The 22761-nt window shown below is 34.3% G+C and overlaps 1 protein-coding gene across 4 annotated transcripts in view; it reads right to left on the reverse strand.

The window, feature by feature from the left end:
* LOC145664449 (DNA topoisomerase 2-binding protein 1-A-like) overlaps positions 1 to 22761 on the reverse strand; it is a 1008895-nt gene that overhangs the window by 377552 nt on the left and 608582 nt on the right. For all 4 annotated transcript variants that reach the window (XM_081731135.1, XM_081731136.1, XM_081731137.1 and 1 more), the window contains one exon: positions 8427 to 8611. In XM_081731135.1, the coding sequence (XP_081587261.1) occupies positions 8427 to 8611 (185 nt within the window). The remainder of the gene's footprint in view (positions 1 to 8426; positions 8612 to 22761) is intronic.

Consider the following 22761-nt stretch of genomic DNA (forward strand, 5'->3'; position numbering starts at 1 on the left):
ACAATAAAATAATTATGAGTAATTTAATTAAACATACAGTAACTGAATTAAAAAACTTATGTAAAGGAAAGGGGATAAATGGTTACTCCCGATTAAGAAAAGCAGAACTTATTGACCGTATTAAAGAACATGAAGATGAGCAAAACAGATTAAACCTTAACCAAACATTTCCATTTCAAGAAGACATTTTTGAAAAACCAAAACTTAAAAGATTAAGTAAAAAGAAAGCTTTAAAACTGTTCCCATTTAAAAAAGAAACTTTTGGAGAAGTAAAGCCTAAAAGAGTGAATATAAATGTTGAACTACAAGAAACTTCATTTAAATATAGATTACATACTTTTAAAATAAAAAACACAGGTGGATATAGAGATCCTTCTAAATTCCTACGTTCAATTAGCAAATCTGTTAAAAGTAAGATAAAAAATGGATTTAAATATTTTAATGCACTTAAGGTAAATATGTCATTCACATACAGCTTCAAAAAAGATAAGCAGATTCGAGAACATAATTTTAAAACATCAAAAGAAATTATACTTCAATTCACCGATCTAAATGAGTATTATAAAACTGCAACTAGAAAAATTAAAGCAGAGATGGAAGAGTTTCAAGGAAAGGGTTCAGGTTGGAGTTTGCATTCTGTCGACTATCTTAAGCTAAGAATTAACAAATACGTAGCAATGAACGGATCATCATATATAGAACTTCCGGAAACAATTAAAAGAAAAAAAGCATACATTAATATTAAAAACAAAGATCAAAAATGCTTCTTATGGTCTGTTCTAAGAGCATTACATCCTGTTAATAAAGATCCACAAAGAGTCCCTAGATAATATGAGCAAGAATTAGATAAATATTTTAGATATTCCCTTTCCTGTACAAATTACTGATATACCAAAATTTGAAAATAGAGCTAATATATCTATAAGTGTCTTTACCATAGATGATAATGAAAAGATCTATCCACTTAGAATACCCAAAGAAAGAAAGCAGAATCATTTTCGTCTTTTATATTTAAAGAAAAGAGAGAAAACATATTACTGTTTGATTAAAGATTTATGGAAGCTTGTTGGAAGTCAAATAACAAAAAATGAACATAAGATATTTTTATGTGAGGGATGTTTAGCTAAGCATTTTAAATCAGAATTATTAAAACAACATGAAGAATACTGTGGTTTACATTCTGCTGCTAAGATCATTTTACCTAGAGAATGGAATAAGATATTAGAATTTGTAAATGATAAGCGTTCTTTAAGAATACCATTCACAATAATAGCAGACTTAGAATCAATACTAAGAAGAATAAGTTCATGTCAACCTGATCCTGAAAGATCCTACTCAAATGCTTATCAACTACATGAACCTAGTAGATTTACTTACTATGTAAAAAGCACTTTGAAATCCTACAAAAGTGAACCAGTAGAATACATAGGAGATAATATAGCAGATGAGCTTATACAAAGGTTAACAGAAGAAGCAATCAAAATAGCAAAAATATATGATACTTATACACCTATGACTCCATTATCTGAGGAAGAAGAAGAGATATATGAATCAGCTACAATATGCCATATTTGTGAAGGAAGTCTTGAAGCTCTACCGCGTTTATTAGTAAAGAAAATAGAAAGCTTAAAAATTAAAATTGAGTATTTAAAGAAAATAAAAGAAGGAACTATACACTTGGAAGAAGAACACCATCTCATAATAGAAGACGAGGAGGATGACAGCATAACAGAAATAAAAGAGCAAAGGAATGAGATAAAAGAAGTCCTAGTAGAATGTAAGAAAGAATATAAAAAGCTTAAAAATAGGAGAGAGTCATGTAAAACAAAAGTGCATGATCATGATCATTTAACAGGTAAATTTAGAGGTGCTGCTCATTCTTATTGTAATATAAAATATACAAATCCAAGATTTATTCCTGTATATTTCCACAATCTCTCTAGGTATGATGCGCATTTATTTATAAAAAGTTTAGGAGGTGGAAATGAGAAAGAAAAAATAGATGCAATAGCTAACACTGAAGAAAACTACATTACATTCTCAAAAACCATTCGGTATAAGGATATAAGAGGAAAAGATAGATCTATCAAATTAAGATTCATTGATTCATTCAGATTTTAACTAAAAGGTTTAGCAGTTAACAAAGAATTTAAAGCTAGAACAATTTCGAGAAACATCAAAGTTTTTCCCAAATAAGAATCAGCTTGAATTAGTTCGTACTAAAGGTGATTATCCATTTGATCTTGTTTATTCTAAGGAAAAGTTAGAAGAACCTGTTCCATTATCTCCAGACAAATTTACAAACAGATTAACAGGAGAAAAAATGAGTCCTGAACGCCATAAGCATCATGTACGAGTTTGTGAAGAGTTTGATTTAAAAACAATAAATGAATATACTCATTTTTATAATAAGACAGATGTTCTTCAACTAACAGATATTGGGTGATATCAATAAAACGGAGAAGTTACTCATTACGCCCAATTTTGAAGTAGTTACTCGCATTGGTATCAATAAAAAGAGAACTGAGCACTAGTCGTCTCGGCTGACCTTGGAGAAGCCCCGCCCTTTTGAAGTAACCACACCTCTATTCTCGAGCCGAGTAACTACTACGCGTTTGATATCAATAAAAATGAAAGACTCCTCTGTGATGCTAGTAACTTCTCCAAATTTGTGGAGCAAGCTAAATAGGTGACTCCGTGCGAAATATGGCAGAGTATATGATTGTTTTACTACGTAGAAAAACTTATAAACTGCATAGAAATGTTGGAAATGGAGATTACAAAAAGCATTATAAGTTTATAAAAGAAAATATAGTGATTAGCACAACATTTTTTAAGGAGAATCAACCGAAATTCGGGGTGGTGGACTACGTAATGATGAAAAGATGCGGGTTTTCTTCAAGGGCGCCGATCCAGTGGGGGCCAGGGGGCCCGGGCCCCCAAAGCTTATGTGGACCCCCTATTGTATTTATGAATATACAATATTTGGCATAATTAGAATGCAATTTGTCTTAAAATCCTGATATATATACCTTCTGCATCTGAATGCCCTCCCCCCAAATTTACAGAGAAATCGGTGCCCTTTGTTTTCTTGCGTTACGTGAGTGATCGGGATTCCAGGTCGGAATGTCAGGGGATTCTGGTGTGGCTCAAAGTACTGTTTATGACTACCTGAAAATGGATTGTTTCCGGAAGTGTGCGTAATATACAAACAGCAAAGGCAGAGTGGCAAGAGCAATATACATTTCCGGGTGCTATCGGAGCACTTGACTATACACAAGTGGCATTAAAGAAACCTAGTATTTTGGAGAGTAATACGTTAATAGGAAGAGCTATTTCGTGGCTAAGCGGTTAGCATACATGCCTTTGGCATAGGAGACCCGCGTTCGATTCCCGGCAGGAGCTCATGTGGTTCGGATTCCACGTTAATCAGTGGGTTCTGTCTCATATAGGCACGCTACTGAAAAGGACGTTAAACTAATAATCAACTCAACTCAACGTTGATAGAAAGGGTGTATACACGAGAATGTATTTTGTTTATGTCAAGGCGAAAGGGGACACGTATGGTGTGGAAAACGCAATCAGATGGACGTGATTTATGACGTGGGTGGCTGGACTTTTTTAAAAAGAAAACAAAGGAGCCAAGTGTCTGATTTCGTTCTTAAAGCCAAACAATCTACAAAGACCTTGGACAACACGTTATATGCGCTTGTCGTGTTAATCTTGATATTGCTGGATTCCAATCAACATCCATCAGCTCAAATAGGTTTATTCCCATGGGTTCAGTATTACTTTCTTCTTTCCCGGTTTTTTATTATTATTATTATTATTCTCGCTCGAATATTAAAGATTCTCTTTTGAATTGTGTCTCAGTCGTAGATGTATTTGATATTTCGTTGCATTTCACTGTAATTACCTTCAAAGTTTCGGCTTTCCTTCGTTTACTTTCTGGTAGCTGTGACTTTGAAAGTACCCATTGGAAACTCTTTTAGAATATCCACAAATGCACTTTGATTGAAGCTATCGTTGCTACTTGCCCGTTTCATGGCTTTTAAGATACTACGCCATAGGTTAAAAACAACGAAATGACTGCGCGATGAATGGGAGAAATGGGTAATCACTTCTTTTATTGATACGACTCAGTGCTACGTGCAGAGGAAGCACGAGTAAACGTTCATAAATCTGGAGCAGACTAGACCTGAGTAGTGGCTTGTTTTATTGATACGAAATTGAGGGAGGAATTACTCCAGGTGTAGTTACTCCGATTCTCGAGCAGGACTTCTCAGGAGTAGTTACTTATTTTTATTGATATCACCCATTATTGAAAATTTCAGAGATACAGCTCTTAAAACATATAAATTAGATCCAGCATGGTATCTTACTGGTCCTGCGTTTTTCTGGGATGCGATGTTAAAGATGACAAAACAAAAATTAGAATTATTGACTGACTATGACAAATTACTATTTATAGAGAAAGGTATAAGAGGTGGAATCTTTCAATGTTCAAACCGATATGCAGTTGCTAATAATAAATACTTAGATAACTTTGACAAGAAGACAAAAAGCTCTTATATAACTTACATGGATGCAAATAACGAGTATGGTTGGGCGATGAATCATCACATGCCGTATGGAGATTTTCAATGGATATATGTTAATAAGTATAATGAGAAACGCTTAGCAAAAACAATACTACAAACAAAAGATGATTCTGAAGATGGTTATATTTTAGAAGTCGACTTAGAATACCCAAAGAAACTCCATAATAAACATTCAGATTTTCCCTTAGCTCCAGAAAACTACATTAATAACAACAAGCTCCCAAAGTTATTGACAACTTTATATGATAAAGAACATTATATACTACACTATCAAAACCTTAAATTCTATTTATCACAAGGAATGAAGCTTAAAAAATACATAAGGTAATAACATTTAAACAATCAACCTGGTTAAAGAAATATATAGATCTAAATACTAATACACGATCACAAGCAAAGAATGACTTTGAGAAGGATTTTTATAAGTTAGCTAATAATGCTGTTTTTGGTAAAACTATGTAAATATAAGAAAAAGAATAAATGTAAGATTAGTACATAATGAAAATTTGTTAGAGGATTTAGTAGCTAAACCTAGCTTCAAAGATAGAACGATATTCTCTGAGAATTTAGCTGCTATTCATATGTATAAAACTAAAATTATATTTAACAAACCTATCTATGTAGGAATGGCAGTGCTAGATATTTCTAAAATATGCTTGTATGATTTTTACTATAATATTTTGAAAAAGAGATATGGAGACAATGTAAAATTGTCAATGACTGACACTGATTCTGTTATAGCATATATAGAAACAGAAGACTTTTACAAACATATGAGAGATATGTTTCAATATTTAGATACCTCTGATTATAAAGAAAACAATGAATATGGATTGAAATTAGTTAATAAAAAGGTATTAGGAAAAATTAAAGATGAATTGAAAGGTGTTGTAATAGAGAAGTTTGTAGGTCTAAAATCAAAAATGTATGCTATTAAAAAGAAAGGGGTAGATCAGGATGAACCGATTAGAAAAGCAAAGGGTATAAAGAAAAGTGTAGTTATAAAAGATATATCATTTGAGGATTATGAGAACTGTGTTTTAGAAAAGAAAGAGATATATAAAATACAAAATCATATTCGTAGTAAAAAGCACAATGTATACTCAGTAGAAGAAAACAAGTTAGCTTTAAGTGCTTATGACAATAAGAGATATATATTGAATGATGGTATACATACTCTAGCTTGGGGTCATTATAAGATAGAATTAAAGAAAGAAGATTTGATTCCCAAGTTAAAAGAGTTATATGATCAATGTACTAAGAGTAGACCAGAAAGAGAAACACAACGAATAGAAGAGATAAATTAGATTTAAGTAATTTAGATGTAAGAGTTTTATGATTTTAAATGTCATAAAACAGTAGTTTATTTATCTTTACTCCCAATTTGAATAAGGCATCATCCTTACCCTCCATTTCAAAAATGCATTTATATAGTCACTCCACTTATTATTATTAATATGATTGATAAAGATATGATGGTTCTTAAAATTGAAATAGTAGTCTAAATTCTTGTAGGGCAAAGCATTATTCCACAGCTCATTTATTTTATTAAGATGATATTTTGCTCTTTCATCAAGTTGAAATTTTCCATTCTTATAGTCGATGTAAAATTCTAAAAACATTAGTTCGATATAATTCAGTTCGTTTTGTAAGTCCATAAATTCTTTTTCAGACAATTGTTCAGGATTTACAACATTATAAGCAAACGCACCCATTTTTTCTGTTTCATCATTTTGTTTGCTGATCTTATTCCGGCATGCTTTACATTCATCATGTCTTGTATTTCCATTTCGAGCAAATTCTTGGTATTGCTTTAATTCTCCACAAATTATACAATTTTTCATTATTTATTAAATATAAAATATTCAAAATAGTTATTTCATTTTTTGTTATAACTAGATTGATTTCACGATTCGATTTGTATGTGATAAAAGCTAATGCACAGTGTACAATATCCAATCTACTTTGGAATTGCAATTATGTAAACACTTTGTGCTATTCTTGCGTGCTAATCAAAAATATGGAGGTAGGAGGTGCGCTAGAACCGGCATCAATGACACTACTTATATAAATAATCATGTAATGTCAGTTGTTGAAAAGAAGATAGGTATTTGTTTGTTGTTGCTATGGCAACAATAATTATTCATGAAATAAGAATAATAAAAGCCAGTTGTGTCGAACATTTAATGTGCTTGATTTTCAAGACATCTGATAAATATTGCAAGTACAGGTAACCATTAAGGTGTTTAATGGTATTTACCAATTTTTGTGATTCGAACTGTGGGCTATAAATATAACAAATTAAAATATAAAAATATAACGTTACAAGTATTGGGAAACAGCCAACGTTTCTCAAGAAATAATATTATTAGCAGTAGTAGTAAAGAAATACATAATTTTAGTTTCTGTCACTCCTATCATAGGTAACATACTTTGTATTTCTACAACTGTAAAATCCATTATTCAATTTTGAAAAAGGAGAAAACAATAAGTCACAGAGTCTAGTTTATATTGTATTGCAACGAGCATACAACGACCAGATTTTTATAGTACAGACAATTGGAGCAAATGTTAATTCTCCTTTCCCCTATCTCAGAAGTTAAAGGCTCTGATCATTGTAGTCCTCGTGCAACGCGGAACGATTTCCACTGAACGAAAAGGCTTTTCATATTATATAAGACTTCTGAATTTTATTACATTACCAATTAACAAATGGAATTAATTTTTGTGTGTTCATATATTTAAATTACGGGATTATGCTAAAGCAAATCAACATAATTATACAAATAAAAAAATGATCACAGAATTACAAAATAAGAAGGACAATATGTTGTAGAGTAGGAAACAAATGAAAGTAAACACGCATTTTCAAGTTAATCGTAAGCCTATACTGTGTGCATATATAATGAAGGCTATTTGCACAATTGTTAACCAAATATTAATAACTCAATATGCAGAATTATACTTCCACTTCTAAAACAACGAGAATTTTAGAAAGGGAGGAAGAAAGACAAAATATTTTGGTTGAGAAGTTTTTCGCGCCCTGTGATTCCTTCTATGGACTGATTTCATCTTGCAGAACAGGCTTTTCTAGCTTAACAAGCTTTTTCATTTTCGCAAGGCAAGAAAGCTAACGGCATACAAAAGAAAACACGCGCTCTACTTCTCTCTCATCTGTTATACCTTTGCCGTGCTTCCATGCGTAATTTCAATGGACCACATACAAAAGTTCCTGAGTATGACGCCAGAGTAAACGCAATACACGCTCTACCCATCGTTCAACAGGTGGAGTATCAGGCAGCAAGCATTGACAAAAATAAAGCTTTATGCTGCGAATGGTTCAGCTTGCGCATGTGCCGTCTTGCACCATTCCCGCGATAATTCACACACGCTCTCACTGCAGTTTCTCACTGCAGACTAGTTTTGCGCGACGATGCCATTCCGGCGTATACATTTGGCGAGTATGCCGACATACCCCTGATCTACGGTGAGTGTCGATGCAAAAGGCAAGCTGTCAGTAGTATGCAAAACGCTTTCTCGGTCATCACGTGCCAAGATACATTACGTTTGCGAGAAATCAGTACTTTTACATTCAACAGCCAACACCTGTTAAGAAAGCGTATTTTTCTCTTAATCATCGTTAAAGTTTTTGTCGTCCTACTTAGACTAACATGAACAATTGATTTGTTTCATTATAGAGGCATTTCTATTTACACTTTTACGAGGAGGGAAAAAACTAGCACATTAAACATAAAAAGATTGTAGCATGTTAAATCGTTAATATAAATAACAAATTTTATATGCTATACAGTAATCCTCACTCACCAGCCACAGCTCTGTTACTACTTCCTTCACATTGCACTCTAGTTGTGTACCTATTAAAGGCACAACTGCATAATCTATTATTCCACTGAAATCTGCTGATACAACATTTCCTCCCATTGCATTTATAGCATCTTCAAGATTCAAGGCACTTTCTTCTTCGAAGTCAATAACTATGAAGTTAAGATCTGCAATATAGATAGTAAATATATAAATAAATAAGAAAACCAGATCGTACCATTAACTGTCTATTCAATGAGATGTAAAAAAAAAAAAAAGGAAGTAGATTATTATGATAAAAGGTCTGCGCGGATGCAGATATCGTAAGTATTCATCACTATATAGTTTATTGCAGATATATTTTTAGCTCCCGTGCGGATGACGGTAAAATATGGATATTAGCAAAAGACAATAATTCCAATGATCGCTTTTCTAAACAGTATTAATTACTTACATCTCGTAATACAGTATAACTGCCAAAACAAATGTGAGCTTCACTAAGTATTATTTTTCTTTGATTTTAAATCTTATAATAAATATGAAGTGCTAATCTCATTTTATGGTAATTTTATGTGAGGTGAATTATTTTTTGACTGGAGGGGAGGGGGGTGTCCGTCATTTCCATTTTACTTATGTGTTCTGAGCAAAGACACACATTTCTTACGAATTCGGAAAAACCAAGGAAAATATTTGTTCTAAAATTGACAGATATGGTACTACCAGTCTGACGATTTCCTTGTCAGAAATCTGCATTTGAGCAGATTGTACGTATGTAGGTTCCATTAATTCCGTATTTTTGTTTGCATGAAAATTATTATATTTTATTTAGTGCAGTGACTTATAATAGGAAGAAACAGTACTGAATGTTTATCTTGAATTTTATGACATATCATACGATTCACAAGACTACAAAGGAATATTTACAATTGTAACATTAGGAACTATCTTTGAAATCGTAATTGTCACAGAAAAGACAAGTATTATATATATTTGCTATCTCATTATCTGCGGATGAGGACAGAGATATTGCCAAAGCGATTTTATATCCGCGCGAACCCATAACTATGATCTAATCGACAATTTGCATTATTCTCATTCCACTTAACACTTTTATCACCTATTATTCACAAATAAAAGTCAAATCCGCCATTTCAGGTGAAATGCGAATTCGTATTAAGAATAATTTTCATCTTGCCCAATGAGCTTACCCACAAGGAAATACGTACTATATACTAGATATAATAATGTTTCTATGCCTATACTACTACATAAAAGGGTTTTTGACAAAAATAAACATTTCAGTGAAACATACATATGTTAAACTTATTTCTTTATTCAATCCTTTCTCATTCTCTTTTCGCTGGTGTTGATTTTAGTCTTTTTGTCTGAGATCGCTGTGATCCAACTATATAACTCAGAGTATTTAGAATACAAGAAAATATAATATAGACAGAGATGACACGTTATATACATGGCAAATTGCAAAATCGGACATAGGAGCAGCTGGATACACCAGCAGTAATAGGAGTCACTGGTCAGAAACGCCAATTATTACTACAGCCACATCTTTGAGAAAAATCAGTAATCCAAGCCAAATTCACGTTCGGTCATAGCCCTAATATCACGCAGAAAGTTCAAGATTGATCATATAAGTCATTGGTCACTGACCCACCAGTCATAAACTGCAACACACACAAGAATAATATTGTACTACTAGAGTTGGAATTCGTTGTTTCTTTGCAGAAGTAATCTTCTAATACTTTACAAAGGTTTATTGCATTAGCAACTCTATTTTTGCTCCCACGATGCTAGTGTAGATACAGAATGCGAATGTCTCCTCATACCGACTACTCACTGTTCTACAGAAATCGTCTTTTAAAGAACATAAACTCGCTTCGAACTTCTGTTTTACGTAACTTTACACTACTATTGTCGATGTTATCCTTAAGCAAACACTGACGTTGTAAACAAATCTTTCACGCGCATACCCATTGTCGTTAATGAACCTGATCCTACAAACACAAGAGTGCCGATGCCTGAGCCCTACAGGTTCGCCCTGTCCTTAACCAGAATAGATAAGCTAATTAGTAGTAATCGTTGAAAGTTTTTCTGACACAGATTATTTTCTGCAGCGGAACTATAGCAACGGAAGTTCAAATTATAAAGAGCCCCCTACTTCCTCTCATACACAAGAGCGGACCAAGGCAAATTTTACACCTGGGCAAAGCGACTTTTTGGCATCCCCTTCTCAAGTCGTAGCCTATATTTTACATTTTATTACAGTGATTTTAATATTTTAAATTAATTTTTCAAGAAGAAAAATTAATACTCAAATGCACGACATAGGTCCGTTCTTTCTTAGAAAAAATTAATACTCAAATGCAAGACATAGGTCCACTCTTTCTTCTACATGCCAAATTTCCATTTGTTGATACAGGCCGCTAGTACTACGAAACTCTCTTCTTATAGGGTGGAATGGAAAAAGATGATGCAATTTACGCTTTTTTATAAGAATAAAAACCAAAAAAGTCAGTAAAAAACAAGTTATAAAATTTACTTTTTGAGACTCGTTTTGGCGCCCCCCTGACTGGTGCCCCGGGCAGTTGCCCGGCCCTTGGTTCGCCCCTGCTCATACACTTCTAATAATAATACTTGAAACACAGATTACACCCCAGCGTTTCGGGAGACTGAAAAACTACTACCTGTGGTATGCATGACAGCAGCTGGCACTACTGGATGTACGTGGATCCACTGTACTTAGTATCAGTGACTGCTCTGACAAGAGGTTTGTTTGATCATCCTTGAACTTTGTGATATGGCTACAATGATATGTAGCGGCTATGACCGAACGTAGATGGCACTTACATGACCACACTTTTCTCTGAAAAATGTGGGCTGCAATAACCTTGACTTTTTTCCCTATACTCCTGCTTTGCTGTCATTTAACTGTGGTCATATTTAAAAGCAGACTCTACAATCTTTTTCGGGCTGTCTACAATTACATAGGTACTATTATCAACATTTTTGAGGAAACATGCAATGTTTTGTGCACGGAATTGCCTGTAAAAGCCTGTCAGATTTTGACAGGCATTATACAGGCGCCTGTTTTGGCGAAAACACATGTAAAAAAATATTACAGGCACATTATCTTCAGGTGATATGCATGTCGAAAAAGTATTAAACTTCTGTTGGAAATTTTGCACGAAAACACGCGTCGTACAGAGCCTGTGCATAAAATGAGAACATGCAATGAACACGTAGTCACTCACATGCAAGTAAATGGAGGGAATATGTATATGTAAAGTACCTTGAATGGATTGTTGATAACATTCGCAATACAGTAAGAATGAAAAGTACAAGGAAACTGCCTGTTTATCAATATGTAATATACATGTGTGACATTCGCATTACATGTAAATACCATGTATTAGCGTATAGCATGGAAAACGCATGATGTACAATATGTTATTTTACATTTATCATTTTCATGTACATACGCAATGTGTAAGTCCCCTACGTGCAGTGTACAGCCAATGTACAGGAGAACGGAAACATGCAATGATCATGATTGCCAATAAATGGGTTAAACAGATACGTGTGGTGAACAAGGTGGATTGGAGCTAAACATTCACGTTATAGGCATAGCTCCAATTCGACATTCGCTATGCAAGGTCCTGACACATGTATAATACATGGGATTACAACTGAATACATTGCCTGTATTATCTCCGTGTACATGCGAAGTGTGAACTCACCTGTATGCAATGTACAGGCAATGTGCAGGTAAACGGAAAATGCAATGATCATGATTGCCAATCAGTAGCGTAGCTAGAATTTTTTTCAGGGGGGCCAATGAAGGGCCCAAGACAATTTTCAGGGGGCCATCTCCAATGGATGAAAAATTTTATTCTCACTCTCTCTCAGACAGGCAGAGAGAGAGAGAGAGACACACACACAGAGAGAGAGAGAAAGAAAGAGAGAGAGAGAGAGAGAGACAGACAGACAGACACACACACACACACACTTAAAAAAGGATCTTTCTATTATTGTGGGCAGCAGCAAACTTATCAACAACTTGTTAGCAATTTTCTTCTCAATATATAGTAATCCTAAGTTTTTCAACCTATCACCAGTCATTGAATTGCGTATATATCTTTAATCTTTTCAAACATGAGAATGACCTTTCACATGTAGCACTACAAACTGGTACAGCCATAGGCAGGATGGAAAAAAAATCATGATTAAAAAAAAAATCATTTTTGATTATTATTTTTTTTATTATTTATTTAAATCAAATCTTTCCCTTCGTATAAACAAGTAGCGAACTGAAGAAAAAGCATTACGAATTAGTATTAAATGCCAATTATGTCATTTAAGTGAAAGTATTGGGGTTCAATTTTGAATTAATTCCCAATCGTTAACCTATATCAATCCCAAACAATGTTTCTTAATTTTAAATTATGGCTTTTTTTTTTTTTTTTTTTTTTTTTTTTTTTTTTTTTTTTTTTTTTTTTTTTTTTTTTTGGTAAATTATAGACTTTTAGTCAAGCATCATCCCTATTTACCCTAAGATCATGGTTCATACCGCATTCTCTTCAGAATAGAACAGCTTTTAAAACGGTAACATTCACATTTTCCCTATCATGTCCCTGAAGCGGAAAATTTTGAGAAGTCGGGATTTTTTTCAAATTTTGATCCCCTCTGGACTCCCTTGTGTTAACGCACAGATCTCAAAATCAACTGGGAAATACTAAGAGTGTACTTAGTGTATGTACAAAATTTCAAGCTTCTTTCTTGAATAGTATGGGCGGGAAAAATATTTAACAATGAGCTAAGAACATCCCCACAATACCCCAGATGATCCGGATGTAACATAAAAGTTTCCTCAGACATCCCTATTTATCCTACAATCATGATTTGTACATTATTCTCTTCAGAATAAAACAGAGTTCCAAACGGTACCATTCAAATGTCTCCATCGTGTAGGCCAGTGGTTCTCAAACTTGTTGTGACCGCGACCCATATTAAATACTAAAACTACTTTGTGGCCCAGCTACTTTTATTCAAATACACATCGTGATGCATTCCAAACCAATTAAAATTTGAAAGTCATATTTCTAATTTTTCCATAGAAATGTAAGTCAGAGCAAATAATATTCCCAACGCAATGCCCTACCCCGTGACAGATTTTGACTCACCCATTCTCTTTCCATCCTAATCCAGCATCTCTACTGATTGTACAATCAAGAAAGAAACTTTGCTTTGTTATAATTAAATATAAACTAATTATTTGCTGAGCAAAACTATATATTTTTTGTTAAAATTCATATAGGATTAGCAACAATAGAATGCATCTATATAGAAAATTTCAAATAAGTATAATTGAAAGGGATTTGCTGCTGCCAGTAGCCAATCAGAAGAAAGATATCTTAGCTGTTGTATGTATATACGTTTGTACAGTTATCCTGTATCACATAGTGTCTGATGAAGCCAAAGAGTTAGTTGGCGAAACTGTAACACGTGTTGAATTTTAACGAAAATATATAGTTTTGCTCAGCAAATAATTAGTTTATATTCAAGAAAGAAAGTATTTTTCCGTTGACAAAATTTCTTTTCCTAATAAATAAACAAAAAATAGCCTATTACAGTACCGCTTTTGGGAAGTTATTAAGTTATAACTAATCTAAGGATAGCAACAAAAAGATCCAAATTAATACATTTGTTCCCGAGTTACTGACAAAAGAAAATTTGTCAACTGTCAAATGCTTTCTTTCCCATGTGTACAACAAGGCAGGGCTCCGAGCAATCACTTACTCTTCACCTCATTAACAAACACTTCGAATTTTCATTTCCTGAATGGTACTTACTTTATAACATATGTTTCTGCACCAAAATAAAATGTTCATACTTAATTTCTCGCGACCCATAAAAACACGGCCCCCGACCCACACTTTGAGAAACACTGGTGTAGGCTATCTGGGGTTGGAAAATCACGAAAAAAGGGATTTTTTGTTAAGAAATATTCCCTTTTTTTTACTTTTTACCCCTCTGTGCCGCCTCCGTTTAAAGATAAAGATCTGGAACAAATCTGAAAAATACTAAGGAGTGCAGTGATGAGTGTCCAAAATTTCAAACTTCTAGATGCAAAAGTAAGCCCGCGAAAAATACTAAATATCCCAGATTCCCATATAAAACAGGATCTCAGGTAACAGTTTCTTGAGACATCCCTATTTATCCTAAGATCATGGTTCGTACATCATTCTCTTCAGAATAGAACAGCCTTTCAGATGGTACCATTCATATGTCTGAATCTTAGGCGGGAAAATCGCGAAGAAAGCTAATTTTTTTTAAAAATCCATTTTTTTTAAATTTTTGGCCCTCTGGACCCCCCTGTTTTCACGCAGAGATCTGAAATCATCTGAAAAACACTAAGAGTGCACTGGACGAGTGTGCAGAATTTCAGTCTTCTGAATGCAAAAAGTAGGACCGCCAAAAAATAATAAAAATAGGCACAACAAAAAATATCTTTTTTTTTTAATTTATGACGCCATCACATCCTATGTCTCGATGCAGAGAGGCGTGAAAGCATATGTCACATGCTCTACGATGCCTCCAGTCCTGAAAAAAACTAAGTAAAAAGCTTTATTGGTACTTTTTTAATTGAATAATGAAGATTTTATGCTATCACCTAAAAATAGGTGATATAATTTAAAAGGTTAAGCGTTAAGGAAAAATTACAGCAACGCTTATCAAAGTGACACTTTTTTTCCACAAAAGTTACTGATATTTGGCAAGGGCATATTTTTAAGGAAATTGTAACTAGCTTGCGGCACGAAATACATAAATTTTGCCTAAAGTTATAAAATCTTTAAAAAAAAAAAAAAAAAAAAAAAAAAAAAAAAAAAAAAAAAAAAACCGGAGAGGGGATAGGATAAATGTCGATCGTGATTTCCCGTTTGAATAGTTAACGATTTACAATATAAACCCTGTGTTACGAAAAGAAGGAAACAGGATTATCCTGTTACCCGTTCAAAACGGTATTTTCTCTAATCATCCTCTGTATGACACTTGTTTTCATACTATGCTGTACATACTGTACATTTGAGTCCCATTGTATTATAATTATCATCTTCCATAATCGAAATAACAGAACAGAAACGGGACTTTACTTATTTTCACTTTAAATTATTTTGGAATTTGATTTAAATCAGCGATTTTTATTTAAAAAATCAAGTGATTTAAATCTTGAGATTTAAATCAATCCACCCTGGTCATAGGCATTATATTTGGCTTGTAGGTTTCTAGGAATGTGCTTATGTAGACACAAAAAGATTAATGAAATTCATCAAGAAGTCAACTTTGGTTTTCTCTCGTCTTTACATAACTTAATTGTGTTTGGAAGGATTTTGAGTTCATATTTGAATGTTTCCAAATCACTGCTGGGCCATAATGCTGGGTTATAATGTTGGGCCATAGGCTCGGCAATGTTGTAATTTAAAATATTTTCACCTTTTTATGTAAAGCGGTGATTTTGTTACATGATCCAAAGCAGTTTTCCGTATCAGTGATTGCCTCATCAATAGTAAAAAATGAAATGAAATCTTTAAGTTTAACGTCCCACGGTTATGCCGGTTAGGCTAAAGGAGACGGTGATAATGACAAATGAGTGAAATGGTGGAATGAAGAAAGTGGGAGGAAACGGAAGAACCCCGAGAAAACCCACGAGCACAGTGTTTGTCCACCACAAAGTCCACACGGCGCGAGCTGGGATCAAACCAGGGACTCCAAGCACCGGAGGTGAACGCTCTACCACTGAGCCACCGCGCCCCCCTCTCATCAATAGTAGATAGAAAAATGTCTCTTAGTATATTATCTTCAGAAAATTCGTTTTCTGGATCTAATGAAGGAAGATTCATTTGTGATATTTCGATCGCAAATGTCTAGTTTTTTTCTACGAGGATCCCCTATAACCTGTCTGTTTCCGGCTCTGGAATTCAACACCATTTTCTTTGCACATCTCCAAACATCCATGATAAATTTGTTCGAATGTTATTCGTTAAGAGTCGTATTCACCAGACCTCATTGTCGACAGCGTTTGAACTAGTGAATCTAGAAGAATCAAACCTTCCGACATGTCTGCATCTACTTGAGATAATACGAAGCTCAAAGTTATAGCATGGCATTGGTCATCCAAAATTTAGCAGCCCGGAAACATTCCCTCTTGTACAGATCACACTAATTTGATGGATGGAATGATGGAAGTAAATAAACCTCATAAGTTTCAGATCTGTTTTAATACCGCATAACAATATATAAATAGTTGTTTGGTAGATAAACTGTTAGAATAATAATAATAATAATAATAATAATAATAATAATAATAATAATAATAATAATAATAATAATAATAATAATAATCAAGTAAAAAGTGATGGACAAGGACAAATGTTCTTAAGAGACAAACGTCGCACAAGATCAGGATCTGAACTTCAACATGACACTGATTTGCCGTCTCGGCCTACTTTAAATTTTGAGCCTTGCTCTTGAAACTTAAATTTCACTTTAAAGTAAATTGCCTGTAATCGTCATGCATTCTTAAAATTCCGATTTCACGCTCTAAAAATATGGTAGCTTAATCAGTGGTGAAACTAGACAATTGGAGCACGGGGCAAATTTTGCAATTAGCATCCCCTTCATCTACATCTACACCAATTAACACACAGATTAGTTTGCTGGTACCCGGGACATCTGTCCTGGTTGTAGCCTCTTGTTTTAGTCTGGCTGTAGTTCAATTATTTTTGGCTACTTTTACCCTTGAAGTCTAAAACCAAGTAATGAATTTTACCTTACTTTATTAAAATGATGAAGTGAACACACTTTGAAGCAAAAAGAGGAAATGTGTGTTCCTTTTCCTAATATGAAACAGTGTTAGAAAAGTATTTCAATCGGAATACATATTTTGACGAAGAACAAATATAAATCTGCGATAAAATTGGGTATTCACTGACTGAACTTACTGAATGAAATATCTGCGGACCAGTCCCACAAACTCCTGATATCTCTCTGATTACTAAACAGCAGATAACGGAATGATACAACCTGGTCACGGAAGTAACTACCACTTTTACTACTGCCGCGAACAAGTTGAATCACCTCGGTATCTTGCCTGATGGTTAGTTATCACAGAGCTAGTGCTACAATCTTCTGATTAACTTTGGAATTTCTCTAGTAGTAGCATTTTGGGAATTAAGATACAGCTAAATCGTTTAAAAGAAAACACTTCTGAACAATTTATTTACAAAGAATAACTGAATTTTACTATATTTCTCCAGTCTTTAGTTAGTAGTACAGGCCCACTACGTGCTGACTCGTTTTACCTTGGAGGTTACTAGTTAACATTGTAGCAGAAGATTTCTACAGAGTTGCTAACGCCCAAGAGCGTTAGGAAACTAGACGCATTAGAGACAAGACCACAAGGTAGTCGAGAGTAGAGAACCGGTATCAGTAGCGAATAATAGGTGTTGGTAGTATTCAGTACCTTAATTTTCTCAAACGTTTGGGATACTAACAACAGAGATTGACAGAAACAATAAAAACTTTTGCTCTCTTCTTTTACTGTATATTAAACAAGACGACTCGATATTAAGATAATAATAATAATACCCAATTATTTAATGGATGCTAGCATTTGTTCTATGTCGCCATAATCAGTGGAAGTTAACTACTTAGTGTGCGAATTATAATAAGCACTATACGAAGACTTCTTTCGTCCAACACAAGTGTAATGTTTTACTGCAGTGTATGCTATTTGTAAGTAAGCATTTCATATTTTAATATGACTTTCAACATTGAAGCGAAATAGAATGCCGACTGATTTTGATTCTTTTTTTCTGGTGCTTTGTCGAATACAAAGAAGATACCCAGATAAGGGCCAGAGATTAAAAGGAACGTTCAGGTGAGGTCAATGCATGCACTTTACAGATTTCGATGAATTAGATCTTGTTGTATTACAAACAAAAACGAGCCTGGAACTATTTTACTCGGAACGCAGATTATTGCAATATATACAGTATTCTGCAGTTGGTAACTCTTTGTCGAGAGATATTTTGGTAGTAGTTTCACTTGCGCCCACTACCAACTCACCGTTTGTCGACCTATAGTAATATCACTCTGTGTGTGTGTGGGGGGGGGGGGGGCACTAGGGGAGTCAAGAATTTGAGCAAGGGGGCCTGAATATTAAAATATTCAGGTATCAAGTCTCCAGTTCGTCATGCACATATGAAAGGTCATGAGACATGTATAGTACTTAATGCGATGCACTTTACATGTATATTCCGCTAACACGCCCACTAATTCGCGAACACCTGTATTTCATATGTATTTAACATGTCAATTACATTTTTATCAAATGAAAAGCAGCTGTCGTCAGATCCTCATGAGGCGATCCTATATGTCAACTACATGGAATATGCCGGTTACGTACATGTCTTTCCACTCTCTACATGTTGTTGAAACGCATTTTTCATTCACGTTGCAAGGATGCAACCGTATCAACATGAAAACTACCTATTTCTGTGAAATGAACATGCAATGGTCATGAAAAAAATCGATACCTGTCTCATGTATTTAACAGTGTTCCATTTTCAGGCGCATGTACAGGCGCCTGTAAAAATATGCGTTTATGCATGTTTCACAGGCGCCTGTAAACCACCTGCATTTTCTGTCTGGGTAGGGTTCCAAGATTTTTAGATTAAAAAACGGGACACTCTATGAAACTTTACAGTATAGTCATGGTTATGTACTTATTTTTTGATCAAATATCAAAATTAATAAATAATACAACACTAACTAATACGACGACTAATACTAATAATACGACACTAAAAATCCGAATGAAATAACTACACAAAATTTCGCAGATATCAGGCGGGAAACTTCCAAAACTTTTAGAACAAAGAAACGCGATTTTCTGAAAGCCAAAATTAAGGAACTTGAAGATAATAGTAAAAATAAAAACATCCGGGACATTTGTAAGGGAATCAACGAATTTAAGAAAGGCTATCAACCTCGGACTTATATATTAAAGAAATCTGACGGTACAGTTCTCACTGACACGGATAGCATATTAAATAGATGGAAAGACTTCTTTGACGATTTGCTTAACACGCAACCGAAAACTAGTGTGCGTGGAGAAAAGGAGATACACACCGCAGAACCGTATATTCCAGAACCCAACCGAATAGAAGTAGAAACTGCTATAAAGAAATTAAAGAAACACAAATCACCGGGTGTAGATAAAATTCCGGCTGAGTTAATTCTAGCTGGAGGCGAAAAATTGTGGAACAAGATACGCAAACTGATTCTCCTTATCTGGAACAAGGAAGAATTGCCACAAGAGTGGAAAGAATCAATCATTGTTCCAATTCACAAGAAAGGCGACAAAACTGACTGTAATAATTATCGAGGCATTTCTCTTCTGTCAACATCCTATAAAATCCTTTCAAATATTCTATTAGCAAGACTGACCCCATACGCAGATGAAATTATTGGAGATTATCAGTGCGGATTTAGACGGAATCGTTCAACAATCGACCAAATATTTACAATTCGCCAAATACTCGAAAAAAAGTGGGAATACAATACCCTGGTGCATCAACTATTTATTGATTTTAGAAAGGCGTACGACTCGGTTAGGAGAGAAACATTATACAACGTTCTTACAGAAATTGGAGTACCGAGAAAGCTAATTAGATTAATTAAGATATGTTTAAATGAGTCCCAAAGTAAAGTCCGGGTAGGAAAATTTTTGTCCACGAGCTTTCACGTCGAAAATGGCCTGAAACAAGGAGATGCGTTGTCGCCATTATTATTTAACTTCGTTCTGGAATACGCGATAAGGAAAATCAAAGATAGCAACCAGGGCCTAGAGTTGAACGGTTTTCACCAGGTTATGGCATATGCTGATGATGTAAATTTAATAGGGGATGATAGGAGAACAATAGAAAGAAATGCAGAGATCTTATTAAACGCTTGCAGGGACATGGGTTTAGAAGTAAATGCAGAGAAAACTAAATACATGGAAGTGCGTCGGGACCGGAATACAGCAAATTATGGATGCGTTAAAATATTAAACAGTACTTTTGATAAAGTTGATAGTTTCAAATATCTAGGATCAATATTAACAGAGGAAAATCATATTCACGAAGAAATTAAATGTCGACTTAAAGCAGGGAATTCGTGTTACTATTCGGTTCAAAATCTCTTATCGTCGCGAATTCTGTCGAGGAATTTGAAGCTTAAAATCTATAAAACGATAATCATGCCTGTTGTTTTGTATGGCTGCGGAACATGGTCACTTACTCTGAGGGAAGAACATAGACTGAAAGTATTTGAGAACAAGATCCTGAGACGAATATTCGGACCCAAGAGGAACGGGAATGGGGAATGGCGGAAACTTCATAACGAGGAACTACATAATTTATATGGTTTACCCAACATTGTTAGGGTCGTCAAGTCTAGGAGGCTTAGGTGGGCGGGTCATGTAGCTAGAATGGAAGAAAGTAGAAACGCTTTCAAAGTCTTGATTGGAAGACCAATCGGAAAACGACCATTTGGAAGACCTAGGCGCAGATGGGAGGACAATATTAAGATGGATCTCGCAGAGATTGGAATACAAAGTAGAAACTGGATGCAGTTAGCTAAGGATAGAAGTCAGTGGAGAGCTTTTGTGAACGCGGCATTGAACCTCCAGGTTCCATAGGCCATAGAGTTAGTTAGTTAGTATACAACACTAACCAAAAGAGAGTGACAGAGAGATTATTCTTATCACTTGAGTACTGATGACTCATAAATGTGGTATTTTTAAATATCACACGAATAATATTAGTTTATGTTTTGAAGAAATCCGGGACATTTGGAGCTTAGAAGAATTATTTAGGGGAAAGATGACGTAAATCAGAAAATGTTCCAGCTAAACCAGGACGTCTGTGAGCCCTACAGATAGATCATCCAGATGTGTCTTTTATGATAGTTTTTAAAAGAACCGTGACTTGAAAGCCATCACGATCTCTTTTGAGATTTAACCTATTTGATTTCTTATTGGAAATATTGGAAAATATTCTTTTAGTTCATAGTCTTTGTGTGTGGATTCTCAACTTTGCTGCCTTTCTGTAATTATTATTGAATCTAGTTCTTCCTTTTGGGCTGTTTTCCTGTAATTTTGTACTCTCCTTTTTCTTTAACCAATATTTTATTGTATGTCTTAAGATTTGGTATTGGTTTAGCTCTTTCATTGTCAATGTATAAAGGAATTTTATGCGCAATATTGAGAAAATTCTATGAGTTCTACTTAATACATCTTTTTTGCACTTTTATTTGTTTTCTTAATTTAATATCCCACGATTATGTACCGACGTTAAGGGAGAATGTGATGATGAGATAAGTGATAATTGGTGAAATTTCTAAAGTGGGAACTAACGGAAGAACTCTGAGAAAACCCATTCACACAGTATTTGTCCATCACAAAGCCAATATTTTTTTCCCTATAATGTCAGCAAACATACGATGTGCCCATATCCCTGCTCCGTAGGTTACTATTGATATTACTTTTCTTTTATTATACAGTTTACAATGTCGGCTGGTATTCTGAAGTCTTGCTTTGCAATTGTTAAAAGCTTATGTGCTCTTTTCTTTCCTCTATCGTTGATCTTTTTTTTTCTTTTTTTGTCGATTTATATTCCTAGGTATTTAAATTCCTTTGGTTTTCGTTCTTCTATTGCTTAAGAATCGGATTCCTCTGTAATGTTTCCCCCGTTACCATAAATTTCAACTTATTGAGAATAATTTGTGTTTTGCACCATTCCTTTATTATGTTGAGTATCTTGTTACCTTTGTGTTCTAAACTCCTCTACAGGATGCAGATGTAACTATTACTATGCCGATTGCACTACCAACCATTCTTTCTGTTCATTTTAGTTTGTCTAATATTTCAAGGTGGGACTGGATTATTGTCTCACACTTTTGGTCCACAGTTTTATGTCTTGGTTACCACCTTTCCTAATGTGCAATCATGGTGTTTTGTAGTTTACCATTCTGTTCTCGCAGAAGGCGAGTATTAATTTGTATGTTTTTATAATTATTGGTGTCCGAGAAGGTGCCACCTAACTTTTAAGGGTTGATAATGTTCATAATTTTGAAATCTTATTATTTATCATTTTGTAAGTTTCACTCATGGGTTGATGTTCAGGTGATCTTTAATGTAATTATTCCACGTTTTGTTTTATTTCTTTTTAACGTTTCTTCTTATTTTTTTTTCTCATCTGATATAATTTCCATAGAT

The sequence above is a fragment of the Thermobia domestica genome, chromosome 11, assembly GCF_964235325.1.
Source record: "Thermobia domestica chromosome 11, izTheDome1.hap1.1, whole genome shotgun sequence".
NCBI lineage: Eukaryota > Metazoa > Arthropoda > Insecta > Zygentoma > Lepismatidae > Thermobia > Thermobia domestica.